The 11,325-nt window shown below is 42.1% G+C and overlaps 1 protein-coding gene across 2 annotated transcripts in view; it reads right to left on the bottom strand.

The window, feature by feature from the left end:
- The window catches only part of LOC133614351 (solute carrier family 35 member F2-like), a 14,838-nt gene extending 3,897 nt beyond the window's left edge, over positions 1-10,941 (bottom strand). Inside the window, exons 1-5 of one of the 2 annotated variants that reach the window (XM_061972237.2) lie at positions 10,111-10,941; positions 9,846-10,021; positions 2,376-2,503; positions 2,144-2,303; positions 1,908-2,064 (exon numbers count right to left, since the gene is read on the bottom strand). In XM_061972237.2, the coding sequence (XP_061828221.1) occupies positions 1,908-2,064; positions 2,144-2,303; positions 2,376-2,503; positions 9,846-10,021; positions 10,111-10,190 (701 nt within the window). In that variant the 5' untranslated portion in view covers positions 10,191-10,941. The remainder of the gene's footprint in view (positions 1-1,907; positions 2,065-2,143; positions 2,304-2,375; positions 2,504-9,845; positions 10,022-10,110) is intronic. The other variant, XM_061972238.2, reaches the window with a different exon arrangement.
- Positions 10,942-11,325: the final 384 nt, after the last annotated feature.

Raw genomic sequence — 11,325 nt, 5'->3', positions numbered from 1 at the left:
AAGCACACTTGCATAATTGAGCATACTTACAGAGCACATTTACATATGTGCACTTGCATCAGTATACTTACATATGCCCACTTGCAGAATTGAGCATACTTACATGTGCACTTGCATAATTGAGCATACTTACATATGCACACTTGCATAATTGAGCATATTTACATATGTGCACTTGCATCAGTATACTTACATATGCCCACTTGCAGAATTGAGCATATGTACATGTGCACTTGCAGAATTGAGCATACTTACAGAGCACATTTACATATGTGCACTTGCATCAGTATACTTACATATGCCCACTTGCAGAATTGAGCATACTTACATGTGCACTTGCATGATTGAGCATACTTACATATGCACACTTGCATAATTGAGCATACTTACATATGCACACTTGCATAGTTGAGCATATTCACAGAAGCACACGTGCATAGTTGAGCATATTTACAGAAGCACACTTGCATAATTGAGCATACTTACAGAGCATATTTACATATGTGCACTTGCATCAGTATACTTACATATGCCCACTTGCAGAATTGAGCATACTTACATATGCACACTTGCATAATTGAGCATACTTACATATGCCCACTTGCATAATTGAGCATACTTACATATGCCCACTTGCAGAATTGAGCATACTTACATATGCCCACTTGCATAATTGAACATACTTACAGAGCATATTTACATATGCCCACTTGCAGAATTGAGCATACTTACATGTGCACTTGCATAATTGAGCATACTTACATATGCCCACTTGCAGAATTGAGCATACTTACATGTGCACTTGCATAATTGAGCATACTTACATATGCACACTTGCATAATTGAGCATACTTACATATGCACACTTGCATAGTTGAGCATACTTACATGTACACTTGCATAATTAAGCATACTTACAGTACATATGCACACTTCCATAATTGAGCATACTACTTGCATAGTTGAGCATATTCACAGAAGCACACTTGCATAATTGAGCATACTTACAGAGCATACTTACATATGTGCACTTGCATCAGTATACTTACATATGCCCACTTGCAGAATTGAGCATACTTACATGTGCACTTGCATAATTGAGCATACTTACATATGCACACTTGCATAATTGAGCATACTTACATATGCCCACTTGCAGAATTGAGCATACTTACATATGCCCACTTGCAGAATTGAGCATACTTACATGTGCACTTGCATAATTGCGCATACTTACATATGCCCACTTGCATAATTGAGCATACTTACATATGCCCACTTGCAGAATTGAGCATACTTACATATGCCCACTTGCATAATTGAGCATATTTACATATACAAACTTGCATACTTACATATGCACACTTGCACAATTGAGCACATTCACATAAACACACTTGCATAATTGAGCACACTTAGATATGCACACTTGCATAATTGAGCATACTTGCATAATCAAGCATACTTACATACGTGCACTTGCATCAGTATACTTACATATGCCCACTTGCAGAATTGGGCATACTTACATGTGCACTCGCATAATTGAGCACATTTACATAAGCACACTTATATATGCAAACTTGCATAATTGAGCATACTTACAGATGCACACGTGCATAGTTGAGCATATTCACAGAAGCGCACTTGCATAATTGAGCATACTTACATATATGCCCACTTGCAGAATTGAGCATACTTACATGTGCACTCGCATAATTGAGCATATTTAAATAAGCACTCTTGCATAATTGAGCAGACTTAGATATGCACACTAGCATAATTGAGCACACTTAGACATGCATGCACACTTGCATAATTGAGAACACTTACAAATTAACACTTACATATGAACACTTGCATCAGCATACTTCCATCTGCACACTTGTATAATTGAGCACACTTACATCTGCACGCTGCTGATGGCGGTGCCAAAGAGGCCCACCATGCCTAAGAACTCCACCCGGCTGTGCTTCTTCACCGTGTACTCCTGACACACGTTGGACACGGCGTAGAGCGCGGCGCTGAGCAGCACCAGGCCGTCACCCAGCAGCAAGTTGGCGGCTGAAAGCGGGCGCACGTTTACAAGGTGCAACATCTCCACTGACTTGGTGGTTCAGCGAGGGAAACCAAGTCCTCTTACTGGAGCCTTGGTCCCTCCCAGCCAGCAGGTCAGCCCCCACCATGGCGCCCACACCCAGCAGACAGATGCACACGGCCACGTAATGGACGGGCCCGTATCGGCTCTTCAGAAGCCAGTAGGACAGAACCATCACTACTGGGATCACAAAGCAGTCCAGCAGCTGCCGGGCACAAAACAAACATGTTACACAGCACTGTGGTACTTTGTGGTACTTTGTGGTACCGTGGCCCACCTGCACACTGGTGAGGGTGGTGTACTGGTAGGCTTTGACCACAGCGTAGTTGGCCTCCACGTCCACCAGGCCCAGTAGAAAGTACTGGAACCAGCGAGTCCTCACAATCTGAAAGAGATTTCCAGCCCCTTCCATTTTAAAGGGGAACATTATCAGCAGACCTATGTAAGCGTCAATATATACCTTCATGTTGCAGAAAAAACACCATTTTTTTAACCCATTTCCCAACTCTAAATGGGTGAATTTTGGCGAATTAAACGCCTTTCTAATATTCGCTCTCGGTTGTGACGTCACATCGGGAAGCAATCCGCCATTTTCTCAAACACCGAGTCAAATCAGCTCTGTTATTTTCCGGTTTTTTCGACTGTTTTCCGTACCACAAAAGTGAATGCAAGCCATACTTGGTCAACAGCCATACAGGTCACACTGGGGGTGGCCGTATAAAGTTAAAGTTAAAGTACCAATGATTGTCACACACACACACTAGGTGTGGCGAAATTATTCTCTGCATTTGACCCATCACCCTTGATCACCCCCTGGGAGGTGAGGGGAGCAGTGGGCAGCAGCGGTGGCCGCGCCTGGGAATCATTTTTTGGTGATTTAACCCCCAATTCCAACCCTTGATGCTGAGTGCCAAGCAGGGAGGTAATGGGTCCCATTATTATAGTCTTTGGTATGACTCGGCCGGGGTTTGAACCCACAACCTACCGATCTCAGGGCGGACACTCTAACCACTAGGCCACTGAGTCGGTAAACAACTTTAACACTTGTTACAAATACGCGCCACACTGTGAACCCACACCAAACAAGAATGACAACGGGAGAACATCCGCACCGTAAACACAACAGAACAAATACCCAGAAGCCCTTGCAGCACTAACTCTTCCGGGATGCTACAATATACACCCACCTCAACCTCCTAATGCTCTCTTAGGGTGAGCATGTCCCAAATTCCAAGCTGCTGTTTTGAGGCATGTTAAAAAAAAAAATAATGCACTTTGTGACTTCAATAATAAATATGGCAGTGCCATGTTGGCATTTTTTTACATAACTTGAGATGATTTATTTTGTAAAACCTTGTTACATTGTTTAATGCATCCAGCGGGGCATCACAACAAAATTAGGAATAATAATGTGTTCATTCCACCACTGTATATATCGGTATCGATTGATATCGGTAATTAAGACATACTTGCCAACCCTCCCGGATTTTCCGGGAGACTCCCAAAATTCAGCGCCTCTCCCGAAAACCTCCCGGAACAAATTTTCTCCCGAAAATCTCCCGAAATTCAGGCACACAAAATAAACAGCGTACCTGCCCAATCACGTTATAACTGTAGAATGATGGAGGGCGAGTTCTTGGTTTCTTATGTGGGTTTATTGTTAGGCAGTTTCATTAACGTCCTCCCAGCGCGGTAACAACACACAACAACAGCAGTCACTTTTTTGTATACCGTAAAGCAGTTGGTTTGCCGTAAACAGCAATGTTGTGACACTCTTAGGACAATACTGCCATCTAGTGCATTTGATGAAAGCACTTTTGTGCGTGCCACACAGCAATGCATCATCAGAGAGGGTGTTCAGCATGGTTAGATAAATAGTGACAAATAGAACAAGGTTGGACAATTCAACCCTTAACTCAACAATGAGTAGATGAGTGTGATGTGTGTGTATATGTGTAAATAAATGAAATTAAAGTATTTCTTATATACAGGTAAAAGCCAGTAAATTAGAATATTTTGAAAAACTTGATTTATTTCAGTAATTGCATTCAAAAGGTGTAACTTGTACATTATATTTATTCATTGCACACAGACTGATGCATTCAAATGTTTATTTCATTTAATTTTGATGATTTGAAGTGGCAACAAATGAAAATCCAAAATTCCGTGTGTCACAAAATTAGAATATTACTTAAGGCTAATACAAAAAAGGGATTTTTAGAAATGTTGGCCAACTGAAAAGTATGAAAATGAAAAATATGAGCATGTACAATACTCAATACTTGGTTGGAGCTCCTTTTGCCTCAATTACTGCGTTAATGCGGCGTGGCATGGAGTCGATGAGTTTCTGGCACTGCTCAGGTGTTATGAGAGCCCAGGTTGCTCTGATAGTGGCCTTCAACTCTTCTGCGTTTTTGGGTCTGGCATTCTGCATCTTCCTTTTCACAATACCCCACAGATTTTCTATGGGGCTAAGGTCAGGGGAGTTGGCGGGCCAATTTAGAACAGAAATACCATGGTCCGTAAACCAGGCACGGGTAGATTTTGCGCTGTGTGCAGGCGCCAAGTCCTGTTGGAACTTGAAATCTCCATCTCCATAGAGCAGGTCAGCAGCAGGAAGCATGAAGTGCTCTAAAACTTGCTGGTAGACGGCTGCGTTGACCCTGGATCTCAGGAAACAGAGTGGACCGACACCAGCAGATGACATGGCACCCTAAACCATCACCCAACCATGCAAATTTTGCATTTCCTTTGGAAATCGAGGTCCCAGAGTCTGGAGGAAGACAGGAGAGGCACAGGATCCACGTTGCCTGAAGTCTAGTGTAAAGTTTCCACCATCAGTGATGGTTTGGGGTGCCATGTCATCTGCTGGTGTCGGTCCACTCTGTTTCCTGAGATCCAGGGTCAACGCAGCCGTCTACCAGCAAGTTTTAGAGCACTTCATGCTTCCTGCTGCTGACCTGCTCTATGGAGATGGAGATTTCAAGTTCCAACAGGACTTGGCGCCTGCACACAGCGCAAAATCTACCCGTGCCTGGTTTACGGACCATGGTATTTCTGTTCTAAATTGGCCCGCCAACTCCCCTGACCTTAGCCCCATAGAAAATCTGTGGGGTATTGTGAAAAGGAAGATGCAGAATGCCAGACCCCAAAACGCAGAAGAGTTGAAGGCCACTATCAGAGCAACCTGGGCTCTCATAACACCTGAGCAGTGCCAGAAACTCATCGACTCCATGCCACGCCGCATTAACGCAGTAATTGAGGCAAAAGGAGCTCCAACCAAGTATTGAGTATTGTACATGCTCATATTTTTCATTTTCATACTTTTCAGTTGGCCAACATTTCTAAAAATCCCTTTTTTGTATTAGCCTTAAGTAATATTCTAATTTTGTGACACACGGAATTTTGGATTTTCATTTGTTGCCACTTCAAATCATCAAAATTAAATGAAATAAACATTTGAATGCATCAGTCTGTGTGCAATGAATAAATATAATGTACAAGTTACACCTTTTGAATGCAATTACTGAAATAAATCAAGTTTTTCAAAATATTCTAATTTCCTGGCTTTTACCTGTATATGTATGAAATCATTGACTTGGTGAATTCTAGCTGTAAATATACTCCTCCCCTCTTAACCACGCCCCTAACCACGCCTCCACCCCGACCACGCCCCCGCTCCACCCTCCTCCCAAAATCGGAGGTCTCAAGGTTGGCAAGTATGGACATCTCTAATTACAACCCTCCCAAATATATTATACTATATACATCCATTCATACATTATATTACTTTCATTTAAAAAAACACTTATTTTTAAGGTGTGGCGACTTTTATTTTATTTTGTAGTAGTAGTGACTTCCTCCCAACTTCCTTTGTTTTCACTATCGAACTGCGCATGCAAGTGACATCAAGCCCACATTGGGGCCACATTGGGGCCCGTGTGCGTATACTAGAGATGCGCGGTTTGCGGGCACAACCGCGGAGTCCGCGGATTATCCGCGGATCGGGCGGATGAAATTTAAAAAAATTAGATTTTATCCGCGGGTCGGGTCGGGCGGTTGAAATAAAAAAAAAATTAGATTTTAAATAGATTCAGGCGGGTGGCAGTTAAACCAATTGGGAAATATATATACATAGTTAAATGTTGTTACCCACATACGAAAAACGAGCAGGCACCTGCAGCATATGCCACAACAGAAGAAGAAAAAAAAAAGAGATGACACTTTTACGGAGCGGAGAAGGGACGCCTCGCCGGGGTCCGGGACCGAGGCCCCTTCCCCCGAGAGGGCCCCACCGGGAGCCGTAGCTGAGGCGATCCGCGAGAAGGGCCCGACGCACGTCCAGGGTCACCACCGCGCCCACCGCACCGACACCCCGCCTCGTCCGCCTTCGCCGCGGCCGGCGTCACGCGCAGCAGGTAAGCAGCTTACCTGCCCGCCACCCCCGTGGCCGGGGGCTCGTAACAGGGGTCACTCCGCGCGCTCCGCCCGCGCAGCTTACCTGCCCGCCACCCCTGTTGCCGGGGGCGCGTAACAGGGGTCACTCCGCGCGCAGTGCGCTCACGAAAGGGGTGGGGCTCACCCTGGTTGATATAGAGAGCAGGACGGTGGCCATGGAAGTCGGAACCCGCTAAGGAGTGTGTAACAACCCACCTGCCGAATCAACTAACCCTGAAAATGGATGGCGCTGGAGCGTCGGGCCCATACCCGGCCGTCGCCGGCAGCGAGACGCGCTTGGAGGTGCGCTCAGCGCGGCTCCCATATGATTGCGCACTGGTGTGCGTCTGGGTCGTGACAGCGTGGCACGCGAATGTCTGTGCTGCATTGGATCAGTCTCCTTTCTTTAACAGGCAAAAGCTTTATAACCTCACTAATGCCTTGCATCGTCTATATTAGATATATAACAACGGGCGGGTGCGGTTCTGATCAAATGTTACATCGGGTGGATGGCGGATGGTTGACGACTTTCTGATGCGGTTGCGGATGAAATAATTGCCTATCCGCGCATCTCTAGCGTATACATTGTAGTCTGATAAAAAACACATTTTACTTGCAGTGTAAAAAGTCAATTGGAAAAAAATCAGATCTAAAAAGAAATCTGATTTAGGCCACTTTGGCCTACAGTGTAAACGTAGTCTAGGTGGCCTGAATGTGATGTGAATAGATCAGATTTGAAGCACTGTGGAGCGTTTAGACTGGCACAACAAATCCGATCTGTATCAAAACAAAAAATCAGATTTGGTGTACAGTGTAAACAGGTCCTTTTTCCCTCCTTTACCATCAAATTACTTCTAATTTAGGTTCTTTAAAAAAAATATACATATATATTTAGAATTTAGCAAGGTGGCGAATTGTCAAGGATCGGCTGTGGTCTAGTGGTGACACTTTGATGATGTCACAGCTTTGTCAGAAAATATGTGTCATGATAACGTGAACGTTCCTAATAAATCAATGTGCGCTTGCTTTGATGACACGTGTGCCAAACAATTTACATGGTGGTGGTCTACCACCAGAGGTGGGTAGTAACGCGCTACATTTACTCCGTTACATCTACTTGAGTAACTTTTGGGATAAATTGTACTTCTAAGAGTAGTTTTAATGCAACATATTTTTACTTTTACTTGAGTATATTTATAGAGAAGAAACGCTACTTTTACTCCGCTACTTTTATCTACATTCAGCTCGCTACTCGCTACTAATTTTGATCGATCTGTTAATGCACGCTTTGTTTGTTTTGGTCTGTCAGACAGACCTTCATAGTGCCTGCGTTTCAACAAATACAGTCACTGGTGACGTTCACTCCGTTCCACCAATCAGATGCAGTCACTGGTGACGTTGGACCAATCAAACAGAGCCAGGTGGTCACATGACCTGACTTAAACAAGTTGAAAAACTTATTGGGGTGTTACCATTTAGTGGTCAATTGTACGGAATATGTACTGTACTTTGCAATCTACTAATAAAAGTTTCAATCAATCAATCAAAAGTGTGAAGGAAAAAAGACCCTTTTTTTATTTCAACCGTACACCCCGTCAAAAGCCTAAAGACTGACTGCACAGTTCCTGTCTTCACAATAAAAGTGCCGCTCCATCGCGCCTGCGCTTTCAAAACAAGAGTCTCCGAAAGCCAGCGCAAACAAGCTAGCAAGCTACGGAGTTTGCCGCCAATGTATTTCTTGTAAAGTGTATAAAAAGGAATATGGAAGCTGGACAAATAAGATGCCAAAAACCAACCACTTTCATGTGGTATTAGACAGAAAGGAGGAACTTTTTTTCTCCTCCATTTGAAAACGTGGACGTTTGTCATCACTACTGTCTGATTACAATCAATGCAAGTCATCGGAATCAGGTAATACACCAACTTATATTCTTGTCTTCATGAAAGAAAGGAATCTATATGTTAAACATGCATGTATATTCATTAAAACACCTTTAACATGTAAACAAAAACGGCAAAATAAATAAATATAAATTATATACTGTATATATATATATATATATGTGTATATATATATATATATATAAATGTGTGTATATATATATATATATATATATATATATATATATATATATATATATATATATATGTCTTAATACGGTTATCCAAAAAATAGTGCTCGATACCGTAGTAGAGCGCAATATATGTATGTGTGGGGGAAAAAATCACAAGACTATTTCATCTCTACAGGCCTGTTTCATGAGGGGGGGTACCCTCAATCATCAGGAGATTTTAATGGGAGCATTCGCATACCATGGTTTATATAGGGCACAGAGTGGGTGGGTACAGGCTGGCCTAGGGGCGTGGTGATTGGCTCATGTGTTACCTAGGAGGTGTTTCCGTCTGTGGCGGCATGTTGTTACAATTTCGCTGCGCTTGTTGAGGGATGACAGGTCTGGACGGTAAATAATAAACAGTTTCTCTTTCAAGCATAGGTTGCATCTTTTATTACCACTATTGTAAGGTGTGCTGGATGCAAGAATTTGCCATGTTATTGAATATTCAACATTATTGTCTTTGAGGTCCCAAATGTGTTTGCTGAGTTCTGTGGTATTCCGCAGGTTTTTGTTCCTGAAAGAAGCCTTGTGATTGTTCCATCTGGTTTTGAATTCTCCCTCGGTTAATCCTACATATGTGTCGGATGTGTTAATGTCCTTGCGTATTACCTTAGATTTAGATATGCTTGAAAGAGAAACTGTTTATTATTTACCGTCCAGACCTGTCATCCCTCAACAAGCGCAGCGAAATTGTAACAACATGCCGCCATAGACGGAAACACCTCCTAGGCAACACATGAGCCAATCACCACGCCCCTAGGCCAGCCTGTACCCACCCACTCTGTGCCCTATATAAACTATGGTATGTGAATGCTCCCATTAAAATCTCCTGATGATTGAGGGAACCCCTCATGAAACAGGCCTGTAGAGATGAAGTAGTCTTGTGATTTTTTTCCCACACATACATATATATATATATATATATATATATATATATATATATATATATATATATATATATATGATATGTGTGTGTATGTTACTCATCAGTTACTCAGTACTTGAGTAGTTTTTTCACAACATACTTTCTACTTTTACTCAAGTAAATATTTGGGTGACTACTCCTTACTTTTACTTGAGTAATAAATCTCTAAAGTAACAGTACTCTTACTTGAGTACAATTTCTGGCTACTCTACCCACCTCTGTCTACCACTATAAGGTGAGAGTGCTAATGAAGCGACCGGTGCGTCACCTGGTCTGCAGAGCAGCATGGGGGCGTAGGTGGCGCTGAGGAGCACGTAGTTGAGGAAGCTCTGCAGCATGGGCGTGTCCACGTGGAAGTCGGAGGTCAGGTACTGCGAGGCGACCGCCGTGCCGCACACCAGCACTGCCAGGCCCTGACCCATGGCCAGCGTCTTGGCCAGCTGCCTGTCACACACACACACACACACACACACACACACACACACAGGTTTACACTCCAGAGGTGAAGACGAGGGCGTGATGAGGTCACTCACCAGGTGAAAAGCTCTGCGATCCTCCCCCTGAGGTCCATGTGTGGTCGGGACGTCTCACCCTGCCGTGCTGCCGCAGCCATGCTAGAAGACGCACTAGAAGGACTTCTAGCACCTTCTCGAGTCTTCACTCGGCAGCAATCATTAACTGTGACGCTCTCGGAGGGCAAAGGTCAAACGTCAGCTTATCGCCGCGTGACCGTGCATAATGTGACCATAACGACGATGAAGCGCTTCATCACATGCCGCTCTGTGATAACTCCCATTTAATCCCTTTTTTTAAACTTCATGTAAAAGTAAGTTTTTAACAGGATTATGTAGAAATATTTACTTTTTTTTTTTTTGTAAAAATATTAAACATTAAATTTAAAATGCAAAGCTTTATTTTCTCTTTTTTTATGCCACAAACTAATAAAAAAGGAGACGAAATGTGCAACCCGGGGCGGTACTTTGGCAACCATGTAGACTTCATTCATCCCACTTTACAGTGTAAAAAAAAATCAGTAGATTTTTACAGTAGAAAAGAAAAACGGCAGCGCAGTCACCAGATTTTAACCTTAAAAATAACCTCTTTTTTTTTCCCATTCTATAATAATTCAGTGTAAAAAACACCAAAAATGATACAATAAAATTCTAATGACAATTATTTCACTGTACAATGTATGGTGTTTTTCACACCAAATTACTTTAAAGGCAAAAACAATACCACTTTTATTTTGACAGTAAAATTGTGGTGACTGATTACAGTTGTGGGAAAAAAATTTTATTTACAGTACAGTAATGCGCTGTATACAAACAAAAACATCTGTAGATTTCACAGTAAAAAAAACTGGCAGCTTATTTACCAGAATGTGAATGTAAAAATTACAGTGGTTATTACTCCATATTACTGTAAATGGAAAAACTTTTTTAACGTGGTTTTTTTTTTGTTTTTTTTAAATAGCTGTAAATGGAAAAACTTTGTTTTAACGTGTTTTTTTTTGTGTTTTTTTGTTGTTTTTTTAAATAGCACTAGATTTTACAGTTGTGGGGAAAAAAAGTAATTTACAGTACAGTAATGCGCTGTATACAAAAAAAAACATCTGTAGATTTCACAGTAAAAAAAACTGGCAGCTTATTTACCAGAATTTGATTGTAAAATTTACAGTGGTTATTACCCCAAATTACTGTAAATGGAAAAACTTTGTTTTAACGTGTTTTTTTTGTTTTGTTTGTTTT

Source organism: Nerophis lumbriciformis, linkage group LG17 (assembly GCF_033978685.3).
Source record: "Nerophis lumbriciformis linkage group LG17, RoL_Nlum_v2.1, whole genome shotgun sequence".
Classification (NCBI taxonomy): Eukaryota; Metazoa; Chordata; class Actinopteri; order Syngnathiformes; family Syngnathidae; genus Nerophis; species Nerophis lumbriciformis.
The sequence above is the reverse complement of the archived record's forward strand: the minus strand, read 5'-3'. Positions and strand labels throughout refer to the sequence as shown.